This window comes from Amborella trichopoda, chromosome 2 (assembly GCF_054954075.1).
Source record: "Amborella trichopoda isolate Santa Cruz 75 chromosome 2, AtrichopodaSantaCruz75HAP2 v2.0, whole genome shotgun sequence".
Lineage (NCBI taxonomy): Eukaryota > Viridiplantae > Streptophyta > Magnoliopsida > Amborellales > Amborellaceae > Amborella > Amborella trichopoda.
The window spans coordinates 16265470-16292931 of record NC_142337.1 but is presented as its reverse complement, the minus strand read 5'-3'; the positions used below and the strand labels follow the sequence as shown (position 1 = coordinate 16292931).

At 32.6% G+C, this 27462-nt stretch overlaps 1 protein-coding gene across 13 annotated transcripts in view; it reads right to left on the bottom strand.

The window, feature by feature from the left end:
- Positions 1–21131, bottom strand: part of LOC18445766 (serine carboxypeptidase-like 7) — a 61536-nt gene extending 40405 nt beyond the window's left edge. For 8 of the 13 annotated variants that reach the window (XR_016050441.1, XR_016050440.1, XR_002282897.2 and 5 more), the window contains exons 1-7: positions 20835–21131; positions 20402–20547; positions 5088–5164; positions 3237–3359; positions 3044–3146; positions 2913–2950; positions 2721–2819 (exon numbers count right to left, since the gene is read on the bottom strand). Coding sequence is in view for 6 of the 13 variants with exons in the window: in XM_011629321.3 (XP_011627623.2) it covers positions 2721–2819; positions 2913–2950; positions 3044–3146; positions 3237–3359; positions 5088–5164; positions 20402–20547; positions 20835–20989 (741 nt within the window). In the remaining 7 variants the exon portion in view is untranslated. The remainder of the gene's footprint in view (positions 1–2720; positions 2820–2912; positions 2951–3043; positions 3147–3236; positions 3360–5087; positions 5165–20401; positions 20548–20834) is intronic. The other 5 variants (XR_016050444.1, XR_016050439.1, XM_088859893.1 and 2 more) reach the window with 3 other exon arrangements.
- Between the last annotated feature and the right edge of the window lie 6331 nt (positions 21132–27462).

Below are 27462 nucleotides of genomic sequence, written 5' to 3'. Positions count from 1 at the left end.
AAGTCTTTCATTATTGCAAGATGGTTGGCGATGTTTTGCATCTCATTTAAGTGCTTTACAATAGAAACTCCATCCCTGAACTTCAAGTTCATTAACTTCCACATCAAGAAGCCTTATTCCTAATAGTCTTCTCTCATATAGATCTTGTAGCTTGTTCCATAGTGACTTGGGGGATATCTCACTCCACATGATGGATTGGAAAATAACATTTGCCAACCATTGTCAAATTGCTCTGATTGCTTTTCAGTCTAATTGCCACTCTTCATCAGATGTGCCTTCAAGCTTGTTTCTACCCCCCTCAAAAGGCATATACAAGTCCTTACAATATAGAAGATCTTCCATCTTTGATTTCCTTATGATCCAATTGCTCTTGCTAAGGACAATCATCTTGCTCCCGATACTGGAGTCCATCATTTGGTCCACATAAACAACCAAAACAAATGGTATTATCTGAATTCTTCAGCGGTCTAGTTCACTGACACCGATGGTCCACTCACTTGTCTTTATTGTCAATTTAAAGATGCATTGACGGTCTTTCCTCTCAGCAGAGGTATACATTCTCTTCACCAACAGTTGCACACCAACAGTCTCACACGGTGGTACACGTCTTCCATTGATGGTCTACCAGATAATCACTGGAAGCACTCTTCCACGGTTCCACCGACAGTCCTCCTACACCAATAGTCAACAATTACCAGCAGTTCCTTTCTAGTCCACACTTCACTTCAATGGCAATTCACACTGATGCACTCGAGGTCCAACAATGACTACCAAGTGGTTCAGTTCACTTCATTGTAGTGTGGGACCACTTCGCAGGTATATAAAACTCACAGTCGGTATGTCAAGTCTCTTCTCTGTACCAGCAGTCTTAAAGATCCATTGTTTGGAGGTTCAACCTTGCTCATCTATATATGCTAGCCTCACTTCACCTGGCTGTCTACAAACCGGCGACTTAAAGATCCACCATTTGGACGCTCGTTCTCGCTCGTCTATGACTTCTAGGTGATATCTTGGCCTCCAAATCATTAAGAACTCTTCCCGAAAAGCCCTACGGACTAATGCCATTGAGGGGGTCTGCCATTCCCTTATCAAATGATGTTGGGTCCCTCCTCATGGGATGGAATCCCAACTCATGGGATGGAATCCCAACCAGAGAAAGGCATTGTAATACATAGATATGATTCCCAGCCAAATCAATTGCCATGTATTCAATTAGTTAGATGCTCCATATTGGAAAGTTTGTAACCATCAACTGATCTAAGATTATTAACTCTGAATAAGATTACTAATGACATCAAAGAACCAGCACCAGTAGCACATAATGCAACAACTCATGACCGAACTCAATGCAATCAATATTAACCCTGAATAAGATCAATAAGTGGACATCAAAGAACCTGCACCAGTAGCACAAAATGCAGCAACTCATGACCAAACTCAATGCAATCAATATTGGATGAATACACTTAAAATTGATACCAGCAAATACAATAATTCTTGTACATAAAATTGCTATTTCCTGGACAAACAAATTCTTTATACATAAATAGAGAATTTCCCAAAAAAAACATCAAAATTTTCCTTCTTGCAATAGCATTTAAATTCGAGTTGATGATTATTGGCAGTCCTATAGATATATTCATCAGCTCATTTAAAGATGGAAAAGCTTTACATGTGGTGCCACGCGCATCTGATCTGAATTTACGACTTGGATTTTTCTCTCACGATGTCATGTCAAATGGTATTTGATTTTTAGTTTTCTTTCTACAAAAGAATTTTAAGCAAAATTTAGGACATGATCTCACCTTATTGTGGCGCACCTGGCAAAAAATATTGGGTTGGGTATAAGCACAACTTCTTGTTAGTAAGTCGCGGGTTGGTGTGTTTGTTAGTGCGTCCTACATAGTTGACTTCTTTTACGGGTATTGGCTTCCATTCTGATGAGAGCTATTTTTTTTTTAAACTCCAAAACACGATAAAGTTTTTTACTTTAATTATTATACGAGAAATGATCTTATGGACCCTCTACCACTCGAGTGTAGAGGATCTTCAAAAGATCACCATTAAAATTGGTATAGATCTCTAGAAAAGTCAAGTTCTACATTCATGGGATAACTTTTTTAAAGATATGTACAAATTTTAATGATGGTCTTTTGAGGTCCTACACATAGTAGGAGAAGGTCCTATAAGATCATTACTCTTATTCTAATACCTCAAATCTAAATCATATATGCTACAATGTAAATCTAAAGCATATATGTTACAATGTCTTTTGGGGCTGCATAAAGTTTGGCCAGGGAAGGGAAGACCTCTTGAAAAGAGGTCTACTATGTAGGAAGCACTATACTATAAATATTCAGATTTTTAAAAATCAAAAATTTTAAATTTTCGATTTTTGAAAACCGAAATTTTAAAAGATTTTGGTTTTTGAAAAACCGAAAATGGGTAGCTCCGTCTTTTTTAAAAAAAAAAATATTAAGAAGTTGAAAAAACAGATATATGAATAATAATGAAAACTTTAAGGTATTTTCATAATAACGGTAAGTATAACCGAGATATACCTTATTTTCCTTTATTTTTATGATGTGTGGCACCTCTATTAGATTTTTCACATCCCAAATTTGGTGCAACATTGTTTGTAAGATTAAAAAATAAAAATAAAATACCCTAAACCATTGCTAACTTGAAATAAGAATAAGCAATGAAAAAATCCCCAATACCTCAAACAATTCATCTGATATGAGGCCCATCCCATGAGCAAATGGAACTACCTGGGAATCAAACTCAACATCTGTGACTGGATTGCCCACCAAGTAACCCTGAAAGCCATAACTGACGAATTAAAAACCCTCTGATATCATAAGAATACAATATTTTCATCACAAATCATTTCCTCATTTGAGATTGCAAACCTTGAGATTAAAAACAGGTCGATAACCGGAATCAATGCCTGCAACAACACCTCACTCAAAGAAATCAAGTATGACACATCATTTCTGCTTTAAAAAACAACTTTCGGAGAGAGAGAGTAATGTGGGGGTACCATTGGCTATTTCAGAAGTTAAGACTGGGACTGTTATTCCTGAGTAGGAATCCCCCGCAATGTACAGTGGGTTTGACAAGAATTCTGGGTATTCAATGAACCACTGTTGTACACATGACGAAACACTATATTATCAGTCATCATAATTTAGGGAGGAAAAGTAGTTATAAATGTTGACGGTAGAGTTACTTACATTGGTCAAAAATTTATGGAGATCTTTGACAGTCTTGGAATCGCTGGTGGCATAGTCGGGAGGGGATTTGGAATATGAAAAGCCAGTTCCAATTGGTGAATCCACATATATTACGTTAGCAACCTGAAGATGAATCAGTGTTCGTTGACTCTTAACATATCTTTGTTAAAAAGTTTATATAAGGTTGAGGCAATCAAAGTAAGGTGCACTTTAAAAATTCATTAGATGAGGCCTCTAATCGATCATCTTGACCTTGAAAAAAATGGATTTTAAATCGGAAATATAGTGTATCTTGTAATATATTATTTGGGATGGTCAGTTTTTAATATTTTTAAGTCTTATAAATCTACTCATTCTACATAATTTAATAATGGGTGTGGTTTATATAGAGTCCCGGCTCTACTCAATCAAATTAGAGCCTACCTTCAAATAGCATCGAGAAATGTGATTTTATTATTGAAAATCTTTGTGATAGCCTTAAATTATATTTTATATTCATTTATAAAGTTTAAAGCTTTAAAAATAGTGTAGATCGATAGATCTATGAAAACTTGAAAATTTTGAAAATTGATGGTCCAAATATACATTACAAAATACACTATTTCCAAAACTTAAAATCCATTTTTTTCTCATGTCTATGCATTTTTATGTCAAGATGATCAATTTGAAGATATTTGAGAATGAAAACCTCTTTTAGTGAAATTTACGAAGTAGGCTCAAATTTTATTGTTTTGAGCCTCGTCTCTATGTAAACTTTTTCCTTCAATAATTAGATATAAAAAATATATTTTCAGGCCATGATATAGATTTTTGCTGAAAAAATTATCTTTACGCTTACTTTGATTCTTTACCATCTCAATCTTATATAAACCCCACCCTAAGTTTTTCTCCCAAAATTGGCATGACGAGACACATCAGTACATAAAAAAATTTTATATTAAATAATAGTATAGTTGTATAATAGAACGTGCATATTATACTTCCCACTCACCTTTGTAGTGGTAGCTCCTTACTGTAATTCGAATGATGGGTCTCGAGGTCAAACATTGTGCGATAAGGTTCATCATCATTTTGTACATATATGGTAATGTTTTCTATTAGAGTTCAAAAGATTCGCGATTTGGATCAGGAATAAGCGATCCAGATCGAGAATTAATGGGTACCAGCCTACTTCATAGTAGGAATCATGAATGAGTTCGATTGCGATAGACTTACCCAATTCTGTCAGAAGTGTTAAATTGTTCATCTCTCAAACGGTATTTGATAAATTTCCTTTCGAAAAAAAAAGGCTAAACTATAACCCCAAACTTGACAGCCTTTAGAGTGAGGTAGTAATGTCTCCTGCTTCTAAAGCTCAGGCACTTGTATACATAATTGGGAGCAATGTTTTAAAAAACAAATTGGGGGGTAGGATCGGCACCTACTGGACCAATCCCTATTATGGATCCTAGATAGTTTGGACCAATTCTTCATGGTGAGAATCAGACCCAAAAAAAAAATCTAGATTTGAGAAATTTGTAATTTGAAAATTTAAAAAATAATAAAAATAAATGGGTAGAAATCGGGTGATTCGGCTAATTCGAATCTCGTACTTATAACATACTCATCTTATTCTCAAATACCCATATTAAAATACATAGACCTGAATTGGAATAGTTATAAAAGGGTAAAATCTTAAAGTGATTCATCTCTTACAAGTATTTTGATAATTTTTTCTTTTCTAATATGACATGTACTCGGTGCTTGATACATGTCGAAGCTCGACTCGTGTTAACACGCGAGACATGGAAAAAACCCACATGGGATATGAGATGAAAAAAGGAATTATCATAAACAAAAAAACAAACATACCTTAGTCCAAGAATAAGGATTGTACCGAAGAGCTGGCAAAGTTCCATTATACTCCTCCACCTTAATGCGCAGTGGGCCTGAAACTAGAAAGACTCGGGATCAGGGGAAAGAAGGTAAGGTACATTGGTACATGAAAAAGCCAATTTGTCTTAAGTTCTTGCATAGTAAGTAAAATCATGGCACATGAAGGCCAGCCAACAGGCTTTTCGAGCAAAGCCCACCCGGGTCTTATTTTTTAAAAAAAAAAATTTAAATATGCTTGGCTTTAAAACAAAAATTATTTTTTTGAAAGAAGTAATTTAAAATTTGCATAGTTCGGAGAGTTCAGGGACAGGAGTCAAGCTATTTTAGTTTGAGGAAGTCCACAGTCACCACAATCCTCCTCGTTTTTTTTACTTTTTTAACTGATTTATTTTAAGTAATGTTTGGAAAAAACACCGATATGAATGGAAATAGGGCAAGTGGTGGAACTAATATTATTCCCGGTCTGAACGGGAATCAAATAGTTCCACATAAAGCTGGCCGATTCTTTAAGATAGATGCTTTATACCGCTGTACTGTATTGTGTAGAAATGCAGTCCAGCCCGCATGCAACAATTTTCCTAAGGCAATACCAAATCTACACAATCTATGTAAAATTGACGCACATTAGTACAAACTTTTTTCTTAAACATATATGTCATACTTTTTCGTGTGGCTTTTTATCGCAATAGACCTACTATGTCCGTTGCGGTATTTTAATCCATGCCGTATGAAAAAATCAGACGGCGCCGAGCATATGGGTGAAAATACTGTTCATTTTCTCCCATAGGCGTTGTGTAGTATATATATATATATATATATATATATATGTGAGAAATGATCCTATAGGACCCTTCCTCACCCATGTGTGTGGGACCCCAAAGGATAACCATTAAATTTGGTACGGATCTATAGAAAAAGTCAAGTCTCATATCCATGTGATAACTTTTCTAAATATTTGTACCAACTTTGATGGTGATCCTTTGGGGTCCTACACACATGGGTGGGGAAGGATCCTCTAGGATCATTACTATATATATATATATATATATATCGCGCGGTCACGATTGTCCGGTAGTGTTTTATTTTTAATTTTTTTCTACCAATCAGAATGACTTGAAATTTGGAGCGTGTATTTATCAAAAATAGGGGAATCTTCAAAAATTATAAAAAAAATATTTTACATGAAAACAATTGACCAAAATACCCCCAAAATGTTTTGGGGGTATTTTGGTCAATTTATTTTTTGCGGATAATTTTTTTTTTATTTTTATTAGATGCGCCTCAGTAAGATATACGTACCCTCCAAATTTCAAGTCATTTCGATTATTAAAAAAATGAAAAATAAAATACTACTAGACAATCGTGACCGTGCGATGAAATTTGGACGGTGATGAGGGTAGGCGAAATCACTATTCATTTTCACCTATAGGCGTTGAAAAGAATTTTTCATATATATATATATATATATATAGGTCTGTCTAAAGTTAACAACCCCTCAAAATACAAAGGTTCAAGTTAGAAGCGGTTGTGATGGGTGTATTTATCAAAACAATCATTACTTTTTTATGAAAAAAATATTTAAATAGGTAACTTTATCATTAAGCAAAAATATTTGAAATTTTCACAAAAGTACAATGCCATTTTTGAAGTTAGTGTCCTGAAACTTTATTTGTAGAGTGTCCTTGTCCTTTAATTAAAATTTCAATTTTATCCCTTATGGAGATGACAAAAATACCCTTTGTTTTATAGTAATATTTACAATTTTGCCCCACAAATGTAAATGTTTTTAGAAAATGGACAACAAGATAAATAAATCCACTATTTACAACTTCTCTATCTTGAACCTTCGTAATTTGAAGGGTTGTGAAGTTTAGAATATGTCATGTATTTGTGAAGTTTAGAATATGTCATGTATATATATATATATATATATATATATATATATATATATATATATATATATATATATATATATATATATATATATATAGTATTGGCAAGCTTTCTATGCTTCCCCTACTACATAAAACTTATATGCTTCTCCCTATTCAACTGTCTATTATGATTAGAGGGCTGAGATGGCCCCAATAACAATGTCACATCTCTACACTATTTTATTTTTAATTTTTTTTACAAACTATTTTGACACTAAATTTTTTGCGTCCACTCCTCTCCTATAGCCTCACCTCTAAAATCTATAAAGAAAAACATTTTCAATAAAATAAAATAACCAAAATACCCCTGAAAGGTTTTAATAGTTATTTTTAATTGCACCCATTGAGATGATGGCACCTATCAAATTGTATATTCATATAATTTGTATAAAAAACTAAAAATAAGGTACTTAGATCTAGATCAAACAGTTAGTGGCTGGAACGACTGATTAGAATTGGAGATTTCCAATTATGAAATATAGAAGGCAAATAATTATTGGGAAATACTATGTTTGATTAAAATTAGACTAGAAGTATGGGGATTTTGAAAAGGAAAATGTTTATTTAGAGCCGAGGTTCTAAACCATCAAATTAGAGCCTACCTCAAACATTTCATTAGAAAAAGTTATTTTGATTCCCAAATATCATCAAATTAATCATCTCGATATCAAGATGCATGGAAATGAGAAAAAAATAGATTTCAAGTTTTGTAAATAGTGCATATTGTAATACATTTTTAGACTGTCAATTTTCAAGATTTTCAGGTTTTCATAGCTCTGCTTGATCTACAGTATTTTTGAAGTTTTAATTTTTATGATTAAAGATGAAAATATATTTTAAGGTGGGTCAAAAATTCCATTATTGAAACCACATTTTTTTATACTATTTGAAGGTGGGCTCTAATTTGAATATTTAGAGCCTCGGTTGTATACAAACCACGCACTTTTGAAAAACTAGGTTTGGTTTGAGCTGAAGTGTCATAAATTAGGAGATGTAAAAATTAGGCAAGTTCAAAAATTAGCCAAGTTCAACCATTTATTAAGGTTTTCGTTAATGATATGGTAATCTTTGTTAAATAAATGACATTTCAAAATCATAGCTCATCCACAATAGGTCTAGCGAATTTGACACTATGTATCACATAAAAAAAAAAAAAAATGCATAAGGTGAGAACCAAGTCTAAATATTTCAATTTTCTTTTATTTTTCTATAAATCAAATTGCTTCTATACTTTTAACTCTCAAGTGCCTATAAAAAATTTAAAACAATAATTTGAAAACAACAATAATTTGGAAACAATATACAATATAGTGATTAAAATAACCTCACGGACGGTTAAGAGTGTATCTGAGTATTTAAATTTTATATCTAAATATTTTATTTTCTAAATATAGGATAACTCTATGATTCTCCCTCTCAAAAACATGTAAAAAATATAAAATATTTTTTGAAAATAAATAGAACGAATGAAACACCTCTGAAATTCCACAGTATAGATTACCTAAAATACTATTGATCGCAACTGTTAGATCTGGATTGCATGACCAGGGTACTTCAAGGTATATATTGGATGGATTTGAAAGTGTGTCTCTACATCTAAATGATTCGCACAGATAAAAAAAAATTGTAAAAAAATTTGTAAAAAGCAATGACAAATTTTCCCTTGAAATTTGAGTGGTATTTTGGTTTTTTTTCTTTATATAAATTAGTTTTTGATATTTTATAAAGATTACCCTATTATGTACACATACCCTCTAAATTAATTTTATCTCAAGAAGGGCCCAAGGCCAATCCTAGGGTAAAGCTGTGTCTTTTTGTCCAGGTGCAAGTAGTCCACATCTTTACATACATGTCTAGTTCACCGAGCCTCTCTCATAGAAGAGTAACTTCCTGCTAAACGATACCCTATAGAATTCCAAACTATAAAAAGGTAATTATTTTTAAATTTGATTTCATTTAGAGCTTTCAAAAACTGAAATATCCTCTCATTTATTGTACATTAAGTGGGCCGTCTATCTTAAAATTTTCGAATTGCCACGGATCCCGAGCATATGGGAACACCAATGTTTACCTTTAAAGAAATTGATCTTAGTGTAAGGAAATTATTTGGAACCCATACTGCCTCAAAAGTTGTAACCCACATGCTTCTAAATTTTTTTTACCTTCTCAAAAAAAATTTTAAAAAATGTTAAAATTATTTGTAATTTTGGGTTGGAAACTCAAATAAGCTGAGGTATTCTAGCAATTTAACTCAAAACCTTGGAGATCAACGTAATATGAGGTGAAAATGAAGGAAAGTAAAAGTCCTAGCTATATCAAATGGACAAGCACATGGCCATTATAGAGCTTGGTCAAACATGCCCAAATGACCATCCAAGGGTTCCAAATATTAATCTAGGGTGCCCTAAAGGTGTCCTCCAAACAATCAGTCATTCTGATATCCGACGGCCAAGATTTGGCTTGCGAAGTCCAAGATTTCGAGCATAGTTCGGACCCAAAAGAGGCCAAAATTTCAAAGGAACCCTATAAATCCATGTCCAAGAGGTGTAAAATTTTATGTGAGTATAGGAATCCCTCTAAGGGAAAATTTGGACACAATCTGAGGTCAGAAGGTTCCATTTTCGAAGGGAACACCACTTTTTAAAGGGAAAAGACCATGTTATAGCAGTGGACTAGCAGCAAACAAGAGGTTACTCTTTCTCCAAGTTTCGATCATATCTCCCAACCCACACATCCAAATGAGCTGAAATTTTGATATGTTGTTTCAGACTTAGATATCTTTCCATCAAGGTATATACCAAAAGGGTTCTCTGCATTGATCCATATCAAATCAAATCAAAAAATAAGGAGAAAGGTGTTTATGAGTTGCAGTCCCTAGGATTTAGATCCACCTTTTTTATTGATTTCCCACCATCTATGGCAAATTTTAAGCTAAAATTTTTTAGATACAATCCTTACTCAACCTTCTAAACATCAATATAATTTATACATGGTTTTTTTAACAAGATTGAGGGACAATAGAAAATTATCCGAAATAAAGAGGCTGCTAAATTTTGAAGAGTAGATGAATAAAATGACCATAGCTCTCTCAGTCCAGGGAATATGATGCAAAATATAAAAATGGTGCTAAACCACTTCAAATCATCAAATTTACTTATCTTCAGCCGAAGAAGCCAAAGCCTTTGGATTTTAAGCATAAACCGAAGCAAAGAGAAGCGTGGTACTGCACTTCGGCCAGATTCGGGCTGCTTCGGTCTGCTTCGGGTCTGATTCGGCTGAACCTTCGGGCTGCTTCGGTTAGATGAGCAATACATATTTATATAAGTATTTTTTTATTTTAAATTTTTTCTATTATTTTTGTATAGTATATATATAAATATCTAATTTATTATATTTAATTTTTGAAAAAGGTCCGAAGTCTTCTCTCAAATCGGTCGAAGCACCGAATTGCTTCATTTTTCTCACCAAACCGAAAAAAACTCCAAAGTGAATATGACAACATTGCTTCAAATGATTGAAATAAGCAAAACACATGAAAAGGATTGAGGAATAAAAAGAAATTGAAGAACATGGAGGTTCATGGATGGTTTGCTCAAGTATGTGCATAGCAAATATGGCCTTTATGGAAATTTCAAAACAAAATTTGATTTTTCACCCATGACTCAGCCCGGAAACTAATTATCCACCTATTTCTCAAGAAAGGCCCATGTATACCCCATTTCTCTTCATCTGAGTTAGAAAGTTGGTTTCGAAAATTAAACTCAGAAGGAACATGGGGTGAAAAAGTTAGTTTTAAATTGTTGTTTATCTGTTTAGTGTGTTTCTCTAGTTTTGTCTTACATATTGGAGTCACAAATCAAAATCCACAAAAACATATAAAAAAAAAGAGGTACACAAAAAATATTAGGATCCATTTTAGAATAACCAGATGAGATTTTCAAAAAAGCGAAACTAAGATTCTAAGTTCGTGAACATCTAGATGTGATCATCCCTCTACTCAATCTTAAGATGTTATTTTTGTGAAGCACATATGAAATATTTATAGCCCTTTTTTGTTCAGGTTAGTCAGTGGACTGAGGAATTTTTACTAAAAAGGGCCATTTTCTTTCCATTTCCTTATGACAATGGTAGATAATACTCCCCAAAAAGCGGCCCTACCTTTTTTTTTTTCCTTAAAACTTATTTAATTTTTAATAATATACCTATTGTTTTTTGTTTTAGCACGTTTTAAAACCCGGATGGAGTTTTGAATGGCGCATCCATAAATCTAGATTGGTTGAATCCGATATTTTAAAACACAAAAAATCCCCATCCGATCGGCAATCTTGACTGGGAATCAGACTGAACTAGTTCAAGGATGGTATTGGTCTCGACCTGGTTTAATCTTATCTAATATTTTATGAAGTCCTACCTAAATCCCCATCTTACAAACCCTAAATTTTTGCTTTCATTTTATGTCTAAATTTTAATATTTTATGGATTACCGATTTGGACTAATCTAGACTAATCTTAGTCGTTGATTCAATGACCTACATGGATTTGTGGATAAATGATTCACCCTCATGATCAGGTTTTGAAACATTGGTTGAATAATTAAAAGATGACAAAAAATAATTAAAATAATGGTACCTCGAGAAATAATGCACCTACCAAATCATATCGAGATTGATCTTGCTTATTAGGTTTTAAAAAAGGGTGTGGTTTCTATAGGGTTGCAACCTTAACAATCCAATTAAGGCGCACTTCCAAATTTTATCATAACATTTAATTTTGGTGTAAAGGTTTCTTAAGATTATCTTAAATCTATTTTCATATTTAGTTATAAAATTTTAAACTCAAAATATGGTTAAAATCAAGTAGATCTATAAACATATGAAAATCTTGAAAATGGACGGTCTAGATAATGTGTTGCAAAATGCACTATTTATGGGACTCAAAATCTTTTTTCTTTTTTTTTTTTCATATTCATACATCTTGATGTCGAGATGATCAATTAGAGGGCATTTCAACCTTAAAATAACCTTTTACGATGAATTTTTGAGATGCATATGTAATTCTACATTTTAAAGTTGCAATCTTATATCAACTTTTTCCTTTAAAAAATTGGTCTTAAGACTTAAATATACGTAGCATTATAAAGTATAGCAAGATATTTGGCTTAGCATTTTATATTATACATGTCATCCAAAAGACTCGTCATGGACCCCCATAAATTTGGCTTCCTCTATTGCATAGGCTCTCAAGTACTAGGGACAATGACTTTAAGCTGGGCTTAGAAAGCCTGGACCGGATGGCCCAATAAAATAATCAGGCGAGGCCAAGAAGCCCTAACCAATTGACCTTACCCAAACCCGATTGATTAGCCAAATCGCCCTTGTAATAGGAATGATCTAGAAAGATGCAATTTTGAAAAGGATTCTCTTGATAGATTGTAATTGTAACCTCTTTTCATATGTGTACAGATTAATGTAATCAAATCCTTGATTGATTCAATCAAGGATTCTTATCAAATATGTTACCAAAAACGTCGATTACAAAACTATTATCAATAGAACCAACATCTCTCTATGGGTGTGGGGAATTTTACACATATATTATTTCTTTAAATTTCTTTATGGTATCAAAACATACCTGAATCATCAACTACATGATTTGTAGCTCCAGTGTCAACAATCCGACTTGACTCAAGGGAGATATAGACCTGAGAGAGTGAGTCAAAGTATTGTCTTGAGAGTTCTGTCGAGTGTAGTGATAATAGCACCGATGAGCGAGATGGTTTGTGCGACCACAGATTTGGCAAGATTCAGTATCAGTCCTATTCATAAGATGTATTGGGGGTTTTGGTAAAAGTCATCTTTCTCGACCTGCATAGTGTGGTGGACCACCTTGAGCACCACTTAGATTCCCATGACCGAGTCCTCTTCCTCTTCCATGACCTGGGGCTTTTCATCTTCCTTTGGGCATTTGAGAGGATGCATAGAGAACCTCATGTGTGGTCCAGATCCAGTGGTTGAGTCACTATTTCCTATAGATGAAAGATTGAACAATAACTCATGTTCAAGTAGGAGAAGACGGAGACATGTATATGACGGTAGAGGTGGTCGAGCTATAATTAAAGCAACAAACATTTTGTATTCCTCACCAAGCCTCCGTAAAATTTAACGAACTTTTCTAGACAGAGACATGTAAATGACGGTAGAGGTGGTCGAGCTATAACTAAAGCAACAAACATTTTGTAATCCTCACCAAGCCTCCGTAAAATTTAACGAACTTTTTCCTTATCATCAACTGAATATTGTTTAATTGCCAATTGATCAAAGAGAGATTTTAACTTATTTAAATACTATTGAATAGATTGTGTCTCACGTGTGCAATTTTGAAGCTCGGTGCGAAGATGCATCAATCGCATCTTAGATTGTTGCACATAGGAATTGTGAAGGGTAAACCAAAGATCTTTTGCATTGGCAATGTCAAGAACTTGGGCCGAAATATCAGGGGATAACATAGAGTTGATTCATGTCATGATGAGTTGATCACGAGCATATCACTGTTCATATTCTGGATTACAAGCATCTTATCAGAGAGAAGAAACGTAGGGACTCCAATGTAGAATCATCAAGATATCCTATGATTCCATGGCTTCTAACAATAAAAATACTTTCGTCTTTCCAAAGTAAAAAATTGTCATTAGAGAGCTTGATTGTCACAAGTTGAGGAAGAACATTCAAAAATTGAATAGATGAAGACATGATAAAAGCAATACAGAGAGGAAGAAAGATGAGGGTTTTTTTCTTTATTCGGAGAGAGAGACAGAGGAAGCAAGATGAGGGTTTTTTTCTTTATTCGGAGACAAAGAAATAGTAGGAAGGAAGTCCCTTTTTTTGAAAAACAGGTTGAATCAAGAAAGAAAAAAAAAGTAGAGAAGTATCCCTTTTTTTATGGGGTCTTTTTTCGTTTTGAGAGAAAGAGGGAGAGAGAAAGAGAGACCGTTTTGGTAAGAAGAGTTCATTTGAAGCTAGAGAAAATAAATTTTGAGAGAGAAAGAGGGCTATTGTCTTTTTAGGTAGATGAAAGGAATGCTTTTTGGTAAAGTTGGGAATGCTGCTTTTTTTTTTTTTTTTTGGTAAGATGCCTCTTTTTTTTGGTAAGAAATAATCTTGTGAGAGAGAGAAATGAATATTGTCTGTTTTGGTAATTGATACGAGGTTTTTTTTTTTGACAGAGAGAATAAGGCCTAGAATATATGATTTTGTATGGAGAGGCGAGATACAAACCTTTAGAAAGTTGATTAAGAAAGAGATGGTAGGTGACTCGTATGATGGTGATTTTGCTAGGAAAGAGATGGTAGGTGAGTCATAGGATGGTGATTTTGCTAGGAAAGCGATAGTAGATGAGTTATATGATGGTGATTTTGCTAGGAAAGAGATAATAGGTGACTCGTGATTTTGCTATGAAAGAGATGGTAGGTGACTCATAGGGTGGTGAGTTTGCTTTGGCAATATTTCTTGGGTGTGGAAGACAAGGGCACAAAACAAGGAATGAAATTGGCATGACATAAGTATGCATTGGATATGTTAGAAAATTTGAAATGAGCAACTTTAAACCATCACCAACACCAATGATCACCACAAAGAGATTATCTTTTAGAGATGGTAATCATGTTCAAGATCTAGAAAAATATAGAAGTCTTGTTGGTGGTCTACAGTACCTAACATTTACTCGACCGGATATCACCTATATGCAATCAATCAAGTATGTCAATTTAGGCATGATCCTCATGAGATACACATCATGTTAGCAAAAAGGATGTGAAAGCTACCCTAGGTGATGATATTTCCATTGCCATTGGTGGAATGCAGGTTAACCTTATTTCCTATTCTGATGCTAATGGGCTAGAGATACAAGAAGATCAGTATTTGGATTTTGTATTTTATTTGTAGGGTTTTTAGTGTCTTGGAGTAGTAAAAAGCAAAAGATTGTTTCACGCTCAAGTTCAGAAGCAGAATATCGAGTAATATCTTCTACGGCTGCTGAAATCACTTGGTACTACTACATTCTATTATAATTGGATATTAGAATTCAACATATAATTCTTAATTGTAATAATTAGAGTGCAATAAAGCTTGCCTTTAATTCAGTTCTTCATGCACGGTCCAAGCATTTTGAATTGGATTATAATTTTATTCAAGAAAAAATTGAAAGTGAAAAGATTACTCTTGATTATATTTCAATTACAAAACAACTTGCTGATATTTTTACAAAAGGTCATCCTGCATCACAACATCGTTCGATCGCAAACAAGTTATCCATGTTTCACATTGACAATAGTTTGAAGTGGAGTAATAGGAATAATCTAGAAATATACGATCTTGGAAATGATTCTCTTGATATATTATAATTGTAACCTCTTTCAATATGTGTACATGTTACTGTAACCAAATCCTTGATTGAGTCAATCAAAGATTCTTACCAAATATGTTGATTGCAAAATATTATAAATAGAACATACATCCCTCTCTATGAGTGTGGAGAATTTTACACAAATGTTCTTTCTCTAAATTTCTTCACCCTGGTTTATGCGCTGACACGATAGAAGGGTGCACATAACCTTTTCAATGGTTGAGATTCATAAGGTCATATCTAATGGTCTTAAACTAATTTTATATTTTATTTAAATAAAATATTTATTTGAATTTTCGGATTATAAGTTTATTTTTATAAAGAGAACTAAATAAAAATAATTAAAAACTATTTTAAAAATAAAAAACCAAAATATCCCTAAATTTATTTTGATTAATATGTTTTACTCAAAATAATTTTTACTTATGTTTATTTAATTCTATTTAAAAAAATAAAGCCAAAAAATCAAATTTTATATTAAAATTATTTTTAAATAAAAGTTAATAATAAAAAATGAGATTCATTTTTGGCCATTGGATGAGGCTGGTTCAATCTAAACCATTAAAAAGTGGTTGTGCACCTTTTAAGCATCACAACATGTGGACATAATACCAACCCTAAAAATAATTCTTTTACTTCAAATATAAAGCATACTTGGGACTATTTTTGCTGATTTGAAATTTTTGGGATTTTAATTTTACAAGATGAGTATCTCCGGTAAAGAAAAATTAGATTTTGTGTTTATGAACATTTAGATCTAACCATCTTGAAATTAGACAAACTCTATACCGTTGAAAGAGTTTTGATTGAGACATATATAGAGCATATATGAATTTAGTATCTTGAGGGATATTACCAGGTGAGGTGGTTAAACCCTAAATTTTGAGGTCCAAAAAATACGCATAAATGGGATCATAACTAAAGGAGTGATCGGATGATGTACCTATAGAGGAGTATATAATCTTTTTGGCTTATATAATGCGTAATAGTCGTAATAAAGAAAATAATAAAGAAACTCCTGACCAAGACGTGTGTAGCAATTGGGATAATTTCAGTTACAATGCCTGACATTATTTTATTTTTATTATTTTTCTATATAGTATTTTGATATGAAATTGGGGTGTACTCACTTCTTATATGTGTGTATCAAATAAAAATAAAAATATGTTGTTAAAAATATGTTCATGGTAACCTTGCAAGTTACATATGTATTTTGGTCATTTATTTTTATTAGAAAATTTTCTTAATTAATTAGGTGTTAGTGGTATGTTGCGATGCCCAACGTGCCATGTAAAATAAATTTTAAAATAAAAACACATCATGCGCTATAAGCCATCCGATCAAGATCAAATGCTACAAACTAACGTATGTTATTGTGATTGAATCTGATGCGGCTATCTATTTATATGACGATTTAAATAAGAGAACTAAAAATAGCACACGTCTTATATATGGGTGTGGTTTCTATGAGGTTGCAACCATAAACATTCCAATTAAGGTGCACCTCTAAATTTTATTATGACATGTAATTTTGGTGTAAAAAATTATTAGAAAATGGTATAAACATATGAAAATCATGAAAATAGACGGTCTAGATTATGTGTTTGTTGATGCACTATTTCTAGGACTCAAAATCTTTTTTTGTTTCTTCATATTTATACATCTCAATGTCGAGATGATTAATTAACGAGTTTTTCAACATTAAAACAACTTTTTCTGATACGTTTTTTAGGTGTATATTTAATTCTACATTTTAAAATTGCAACATTATACAAATTTTTTTCTCTATATATAGATGACGCAACGTAAAAATGTTTCCTTAAGCAAAAACCACCTTGAAACCGTGAGTATCCTCTCAAAAGCTTTTTAAACAGCTTCCATGAACACTTTTGGTTTTTGTCTAAGGCGTGGTTTGAATAACGTTGCAATCTTAAACAATCATAGTAAGGTGCACCTTTAGTCATAAGACACAAATTTAGTGTTAAAAATTCTTACGATGTCCTCAAAATTTATTTTCATCACTATTTATATAAAACTTTCAAACTTTAAAGATGGGCCCAATCAAGTACATCTATAAACATATAAAAATCTTAAAAATGGACGGTCTAGATAATGTTTTGCAAGATGCGTTATTTTGGGACTTAAAATCATTTTTCTCCCTCGTATTCATACATCTCAATATTAAGCTGATCAATTACATGGTTTTCCACCAGCAAAACAATATTTTGACATAGATTTTTGAGGTGCATCTTAATTCTACAATATACGGAGTAAACCTTATATAAACTTTTTCATTTTTTCTATTAATTTAAGGGTATGGTTTGTATAAAGTTGAGGCCCCAAACAATAAAAATAAGGCATACATCTAAATAGTCTTGAAAGGTGATTTATCAGTAGTAAAAATCTTTGTGATGGCCTGAAAATTTATTTCATCTATAATTATAAAATTTAAAGGTTAAAAAATAGGATAAATCGAGCATATCTGTAAAAACTTGAAAATATTGAAATTTGATGGCTTATATAATGCAGACAAAAGATGTACTATTTCCGGGACTTGAAATCTATTTTTTTTCTCTTTTTTATGTCTATACATCTCGAAGTCAAGATGATTGATTTGAGGTTTTTCAACATCGAAACAACGTCTTTTTTTTTAATGTAACAACGAAACATCATCTTCTAGTGAATATTTGAGGTGCGGCCTAATTTGATTGCTTAAGGCTTCAACCTGATATAAACTTTTCCCTTAACTGAAACATTAGATATATAACAAGAGGCGAAACTGACCTCATAACTTTAATTTTCTTTTAAGGGCATATTGGACTTCCAATATAACCGGGCTAGGCTGGGTCAAGCATGAGTTGGCGTGGCCATGGACCCAACATATTGTTGAACGGGCCAAAGCTCTAGGACCCAGCCTTGCTCTGTGGACTAAATTTGGGCCCCAAACCCCAGTCAGGCTTGTGGGGATGCGCCCGACTCGGCCCAACCCTAGCAAATAAGAAAAATGTTGCCCCACTAAATGTGTGGGGGCCAAATATCTATTTTTCAACCTCCTTGTTATCATGATAAGAACAAGTGAACCACTGACATCACTCACAGCCATTACTTAATAAAGAAATAGATATAGGATGAGTACATTATCATGAGGAGGTAGTCAGAGATGGCATTAATCAAATCCATTAGCTAAATACGATGATCACGTTAGCCATAAGTCAAAGGAATTTAAATATTCAAATTTAAAAATGAGCGAGCGTGTCTCTTTCCTTTCTATGGTAGGTGAGTTCGCTATGTAAAGGAACTGAAGCCTCCTTTCAATGGGTTTAACGCTAAGCGGTTAGGTAGTGGGTTACCAATGGGTTTAACGCTAAGCGGTTAGGTAGTGGGTTACCGCAATATGACATCTTGAGTTCGTAACCACAGATTATGAAGACAGCCATCGTTATAGCCAACCAAATTTCTTTTCATTTTTTCTCTATGTATAGGATAGCCCTAATATTTGGAAGGGTGACACATTTGAATAAGAACCTGGGGTTAGAACCAAAAGCCTTGCAATATAAAATTTGTAATAGTAAACAAATATGACAGTGGACTACAATAAAGAGACCACTACCGGTTCGATTATACTGTGTAAGAGGATTATACAAGAAACCTAAAATGATTTGCGGCTTCCACTGTAGCACACTGTGAATTTGCTCCATCGGGTAAAATTCATGTTTGGACACCAAATTTTGGGGGATAGTGGCCTCTAGAACTTAGTAACCAACCTAAATTGAATAGGACTCTCCATATGCATCAGGAAATGAAGGTCCTAAAGATTGTACAAGAACCATTCCATATTTGAAGGGCTGTTCGAGAACTTAAATATGCTTTTTTCTGTTGATTTGATCTACTTGGATCGCAGAATCCCCAATCAAAAAAATCCTTCCAAATTACTCTTTTGCCTGAGGGAGTTGGTGTACAGTATGCTCCCACGGGACATGTTACACGAACTCATAAGAAACAACTTGCATGTTGTGTTATATAAAAGTAACGGGCGCTGGTGCTAAAAAAGATGGCCGTTATATAAGAAACAGCCTATAGTAGCCGTTATATAAGAAATTGTCCACACTGAAAGTTACGGCTAAGGAGGCTAAACAATGTCTATCTATTCACAGAGTAACGGCCGTTATTTCCTTTATAACCTTGTTATTGAAGAGACCTAACGGCTATTACTGTGGGTTTTCAATTTTTTTTAATAAAACAATATTATAAGATTATATATGACAGCCTTCAAACGGAGTTAAAAGAAAAAAAGGGTTTCAATAACGGAAGAGATAATTGTTTCCCCCCTTATTTATTTTTTATTTCAAGGAAAATGGTTTAATGGGGCTGTAACTTTATCGAATAACTAAAAGCTCGTCTCAAAACTCAACAACAATGGCAGGCTCTAGAAAACCTTCAAATCAATCATTTTGGCCTTGAGGTTGTGAAAATAATTAGGATTTCAATTCTTAAAATTAGTTTATATCGGAACACATTATCTAAGCTGTTCATTTTACCTTAAAAATTAGTGTTCACATATCCACAAGATCTATATTATGTTTATTTTAGTTTCAAAGTTTATAATCCACAAGATCTGTACTATTTTTTTTTTTGGGCTTCAAATTTTATAATTGGTATTGCAACTTGATTTTAAAGCCATCAAATTTTCGATGCTAAGATGTACTTTCTAAGCAAAGATTAAGGATGAGGCTTTACTTTCTTTTCTTTTTTTCATTAACCATAGGCGTTTTTTAGAAGGGTCGCTATAAATCGTCAAGCGCTAACCGTTAAGCCCGGGCTCTTTTCACAAAAAACGTACAGCCTTTCCTTAATGTCATTTACCCATCTTTTCCTATCTTTACTGGCATAATAAGAGGAACGGAGCACCTTGGAAAACTTTAAAGAGTAAAAATAATGAGAACGTGTGAATCTGACCTGTTTCGATGACGAGACCACTGAAACCTGAGCATCCAGGGCCACCGGTGAGCCAGAGCAGGAGGGGATCCTTAGATGGGTTATTCTCAGACTTGATAAGGTAGTAGAACAGTCTATATTCATTCACCTCATCTACACTAATATACCTGCATAAATAACATTTCCAAATATTATATACACACACTGAATCTCACTCCAAAAACCTAGGAAAAAAATAGAGATAAGCACCAACTTGTTGAAAAAGAATCATAAATTAAGTATACGACGGTTAGAGAGATGTATTGATATATGTCCCAAAAATCTGTAGTTACAGTTTGTATATGTGTTGAAGATAAAGGAAAAGGCAACAAGAGGGCCAAGTTTGAAGTTTAAGGCTCAGTACATTGGTCGAGTCGATTTTCTGAATACCGGATGATTAAAATATCTCTCTTACCCGGAGAAGAAATCGAATGGGAGGGCCCCTTCAAAGCCAGGAAGAAACTCCACTCTTGCCGAAGAATCTGCTGAGATGCACTCTGAGATAGTCACCCACATCAAAAGTAGTAAGAGGGCAATGTCATGGTGGAACTCAGCCTTTCTCCCTTCCATTGGCCTCTCTCTTTTTATGTATTTTGCAGGTTTGGCATGAACAATAATCTCTCTCTCTCCAAAATCGAGTATAAATAATAAAAAATTTCCCACCTGCTCTATCCTCGCTGGTTAGATTGCGTTGAAAAATGAGCCAAAAGATGTTTTATATATGCCGGAGTAGTATGTTTATTTACTCCCTAGTGTTAAACCCTACCTACCTCAAATTTTACGGATTTATCCCCATTAACCTCAATAAAAACGCTGTCCTAATTGCATCTGCACAAGAACAAAAAAAAATATTTTAAGATTGAATAAAGACCATCCCAATTTTTAGATGGTAAAATCTAAGGATTATAAAACTCAAGTTTCACATTTTTTTTTGTAGAATAATCACCTTATAATTCTGAAGTGATTCCCAAATTTTCATATTAAAAAATCCTCATCTTTGACTGATGGAATAGAAATACACTATACTTCGAAAGGAGCATACTATATGTGATCAAGAAGCCAAAAGATTCCACGTTCTATATTAGAAAATTATTGAACTTCCATGGTGATGCTTTTACCTGCAGGCGGTGGTTTAGAATCCGGATCGGGACGTTCACACGTTAGATGGATTTTGAATCGTTGATCGAGGTTGGATCAGCTTTTGGTTGTGAATTGGTCTACAAATATTTTAAATACTATGTTTAATCTGAACCTTAAAAGTTAAAATTAAAAAAAGAAAAAAAAAAATGGAAATAAGATGATTCGCACTTACTTCTTTGATGAAAAGTAAGTATGTCAAATTGGACCGTCCAGACTAAAATTGGGTTGGTCCCACTGATTCGACTCGGGAGTCATAACAATCGGATCAAAATTTGGTCCTTGGCAATTTCAGAGGCAGAATCCAAAAATAGGCAAGTCTTCCAAGCTTCAGGTTACTTCCTAATTTCCAATTAGTTCATCCGAGTTTAACAACCAACTTTGCCTATTTGTATTATCCAAAACAGAAAAAGGAAAAAAAAACAGAAAATTTTTTATTGATTTGTGGTTGATTCGATCTCTAGGCATGTCGGAGCCAACATAAAATTTGATTTCCATAAGTAAAACAAGTTTTCAGAAAAGGACGAGGTTAGCATGCAATCAAGCCCGTACATGTAAAAATGCGGGCATTGAAATAAATATAGTTTCTAAATATATTTCGATCCTGATTTTTAAAGAATGTATAATCTTTAACATGGAGATCATGAATATGAAAAAAATAAAATTTAAAAATTATAAATAATAATTATATTAAGAAAACATTTGGACCGTTAGTTACAATTGTTTTTAGATGGACCACCTATTTGCATCCATCTTTTAAGATGGATGTTTTATAGCACTCTACATGTTGTAGAAATGTAGTCCAGCCCGCATAAAACAATCGTTCTTCAAAAAAAATGGTATGTTCTAAGTGGATATGCCCGAGTCCAATTAGAAGCAATAGGGGACAGGCTCGAATCCCCCATAATAGGGCAAAGTAAACTTTGTTTTACAAAAGAATGAAAATTTTTTTGATTTCTAGCTTATTTATTCACCTAAATCTCCCAAAAGCTGTCCCAATATTTTATTATCTAGCCTCCAACGTCTCACTTTGCAGGAGGCACATCGTGGTATTTCTCTCCATAGAAAACTCTCTTCTCTCTGAAGGGGAGGTCTTCTCTTGTGCCCTTGTATCTCTTTCTAAAAGAAGCCCACCTTTCCCATATGATAACCCAAATAGGGCATACCTATTATTTCCTCTTTCATCTCATATATATTAGGTTAGGAATCATTATCAAACAGAAAACTTTCATAGATGTTACATATCCTCAAAACCAAGAAATATATCCAAGAGTCCTAATCTTTTTGGATTTCTATTTTCTCTAGAAAACTTATCAATACTAATCCCAATCCAACATAACATGGGATCTTCTTATGTGGGTAATTTTTAAATATCACCATATCCATCAACATATATGATCACTTGCATGAGAAATAATCTAAACATATTTTAAATATTGTTTTTAATCCAAAAATCTAAAAAATAAAAAAATTTAAAATCAAATAGATGGAAATCACGTGACTCGGCTAGTCCAAATTGCCCGGTTACCTAATAGACTCACTTATTTTTTTGACAAAACTAGGTAATTCTATGAAATTGAACCAATTCCTTGTCATGGCTGATCCCAATCTTGATGACTTGGGACACATTGCAATCGGCTTGGAATTTCAGAGGAAAAATCCAAAAATAAGCGTGTCTCACATCAGGTTACCTTGTAATTTCCAATTAGTTTACAACAAACTTTGCCTATTTGATAATATTTAATTTCTGTAGCTAAAACAAAATGGAAAATTGTTTCATGCGGGCTGGACTGCATTTTCACATATGCGATCTAGAAAGTGTAAAGCATCCATCTTAAAGATGGATGCAAGTAGGTGTTCCATCTAAAAACAATAGAAACTAACGGTACAAATATTTTCTTATTAAAATTCTTATTTATAGTTTTTAAAATTTATTTATTTATTTATATTCATGATCTAAATTTTAGAGATTTCTTATCTTTAAAATTTAAGCATTAAAATTAATTTCAAAAAATAGATTTATTACCTGGCCCGCATTTCTACATATGAGGGCTTGACCGCACAGCATTAAGGATTCGTGGTACATTATTGGTGGACGGGGATTCACAAAATGTAGTTCTATAGTGTCATAGTGAGCAGAAAATTCCATGGGAAATTTCGATTACTTTGGTGCAAATTCCGGGCCTTATTGAGAAGGTTACCGCCTTATTGATAGGGTTACCCTATCTTTTACCCATATCCATAGAGAAGCTACCCATATCTATAGAGAAGCTAATAATGATGGGGTGATGCCTTTGGAGTTAGGTGTTGTTCGTGGCTCAATGATATTTGTTTTATTTGTAAAATTAGTACTTTTTGTCAAAAAAAAAAACCTGTCAGTTAATGATCGTCATGTTTGTTTTGGTGTGAAAATTGGAATCATTGTATTTTATTTTTTATTTTATTTTTTTTTATTTTTTATTTTTATTTTTATTTATTTTTAGTGGAAATGACGAGCCTCTATCCAAATAATGCAATTTGAAAATTTTCTTTTTAAAGTTACTCGGTAGACCGAAAAGCCACAGTCATAAAATAATACTCTTAAAATAAATTTTAAGAAAATTTATCAAAATGCACCAGAAGTTGTGATTTAATTCAAAGAACCAACCATACTGATGTCGTGCATAAATCAGGAATAAGGAAACCAAAACAACAATTGCAGTGAAGAATGTGATTGCGTTATAAAGTCGTAATTGAACAAATTGAGCAAGTTCGAATTGACACAACATGAAACCTATTAGTCCCAAGGCACCATGGAGAGCTGCAATCAAAGTATACATAAATTGAAAGAATTGAAAAAAACTAAAATATTAAATGGTTGATAAGTTAGAACTTTCCCTAGGCCGTGTACAACTTGGCCCTAGTTTCCTGAGTATATCGATTTTGTGGTCAAGCCTGAGGATATTAAAAAATTCAATAATTATAAAAATTATAAAATATAAAAGATTTATTTGTAATATGTTTTTTTTTTTTTTTATTTATGCTTTCAATTATTTTAACAACGATTGGAAAGTGTTCTGGATTATTTCTAAAATAATTCCAATCAAAATTGATTTTTGTCAAAATCTAGTTTGATTGCTTTTTTAACTTCATTTGAATGTGTTTTATTTAATTTTACTTAAATATATTCTTTATTTTTTAAAATTTATTTTTGAATTTGTTTTTAACACCCCGACATGACAAGGGCTAAGTAATTGGAACTCAGCCCAAGTTACTGGGGCTACGCCGGCCCAGTTCCGTCCCCAATTGTCTGCCACTAACAACTCTTTTTTCAAGCTCCTCCATTAGCCTTAGAGATGCCCAAGCGTCACAATAATATTTAACATCTACACAACCATGAATGAGAATCCAATTCGATATTATATTGTTTTATATATAAAACACGAGATGGTACGTGAATCACGTGAAATTCAAGAAGTAGGTCATATGATATGGCACTCAGATATATCTCTCTTCCTACGGAGAGAGCATATAATAAGACTATTCCTTTTTAGTAGAGTCGCCTGATTGATTAGGCACAAAACTCAAAATAAAATTTTTTGAATTGTGTGACTTAGTTCAAGCTGGCAGATTTTATATCCAACAATTAAAGGTGATTATGTCCAATAATTAAAAGTGATTATGACTTCTTGTATGAAAACTGAAACGTCTTACGATATACAATTTCTTTCATACTATATTGTGTAAAGTCACCAAATTCTATAAGGTAAACAATGATGTAATTGAATCTAACTAATAGTAAAAATATAACATACAAGTTATTGGATCCTATGTTTCCTCATATATATTAGGATTTAAGAACCATCTTAGATGTAGAAATAGGAATCCCAAAAATTGGATCCTATTAAGATTGTGTACTTATCTAGCTAGAAACAAAATAAGAAAGAACACTAGCTATAATATGAGATTCCCATATGGTGACCCAAATAAGACAAACTTATTTTTTCATCTTTCATCCCATATATATATTTTGGTCAATTTACTTTTTACTAATTATTTTTTAAATATTTTTATTAGGTACGCCTTGATGAAAATAGTGGATACCTAAAATTTCAAGTTATTTTGATTTGTAGAAAAAAAATTAAAATTCTATTACAAAATGAGGTTGTGATTGTCACATCGGTCGAGATTCAATCTGGGTCGTAGGGCTCATATATTCATATGAGCTAGTGGGCTAATCCCAATATATATATATATATATATATATATATATATATATATATATGAAAAAAGCTAACAATAACTGGCCAGCTATAATGAATAGTAATATAGGTAGACTGTGAGCTGTTAGATATTCATCATGCGGTTCATAATGCATATCACTATTTTATTTTTAATTATTTTCCTATAAATCGGATCATAATGAAATTTTAGATATATGTACTAAAAAATTGGACGCACAAATAAAAAATATAAAAACAATATTTTCCAAAATATAAAATGACCGAAATACCTTTAAAAATTACGGGGATAGTTTGGTCATTTTAAATTATGGAAAATAACTTTTTTATAGTTTTATATGGTGCGCAATAGTGTTAGGTATATACACCCAAAATTCATATTCATCAGATTTATATAAAAACATTAAAATTAATATAGGAATGTGCATTCTGAACAGTTGTTGTAAGACTTTTCCAAAGTTCATCGTCCAAATTTAAAGTGATTCCGATTTGTAGAAAAAAAATGAAAAATAAAACACTACTTGACAATCATGACCATGCGATGAACTTTGGATGGTGATGAGGGTAGGTGAAATCACTGTTCATTTCCGCCTATAGGCGTTTTGTTGTAACTTCATATATATATATATATATATATATATATATATATATATATATATATATATATAGAAAAGTTTACATAGAGCCGAAGCTCTAAACAATCAAATTGGAGCCTACCACAAAACATTTACTAGAAGAGGTTGTTTTGATGCCCAAATTTCCTCAAATTTATCATCTCGACATCAAGATGCATAGACACGAGAAAAAATGGATTTCAAGTTTTGGAAATAGTGTATTTTGTAACACATTTTTGGACTGCCAATTTTCAAGATTTTCAAATTTTCATAGATCTGTCGATCTACACTATTTTTGAAGCTTTAAACTTTATAAATAAAAATAGAAAATATATTTTAAGGCGATAACAATGATTTTTAGTATTGAAACTACATTTCTCGATATTGTTCGAAGGTAGGCTCTAATTGACTGTTTAGAGCCTAGACTCTATACAAATATATATATATATATATATATATATATATATATCAAGAATCTACTGTAAGCCGGTGGGCTTACAGGTAAAAATACGCCAAAACGGCCCAGATTGAATTTGGGCCGATTTGATGGTCACGAAACAATCACGACCTCATTTTGTATTTAAATTTTAATTTTTTTTTGTATATCCAAATAACTTAAAATTTTAGGCATGTGTTATTCTAATCAAGGCGCACCTAATAAAAATATCAAAAAAATAATTCGTGAAAAAAACATTGATCAAAATACCTTTGAAACATTTCAGGGGTATTTTAATAAATTTATTTCATATAAATTATTATTTTTGATATTTTTATTAGATTCCCTTATGTTTGAAGAACACACACCTAAAATTTCAAGTTATTGAGATTTATAGAAAAAAAAAATTAAAATTCAAACACGAAATGAGGTCGTGACCGTTAGATCGACCCAGATTCAATCTGGGTCATTGTACGTATTTTTATCTGTAAGCCTACGGGCTTACAGGAGCATTTTCCATATATATATATATATATATATATATATATATATATATATATATATATATATATATATATATATATATATATATATATATATATATATATATATATATATATATATATATAGAGGAAT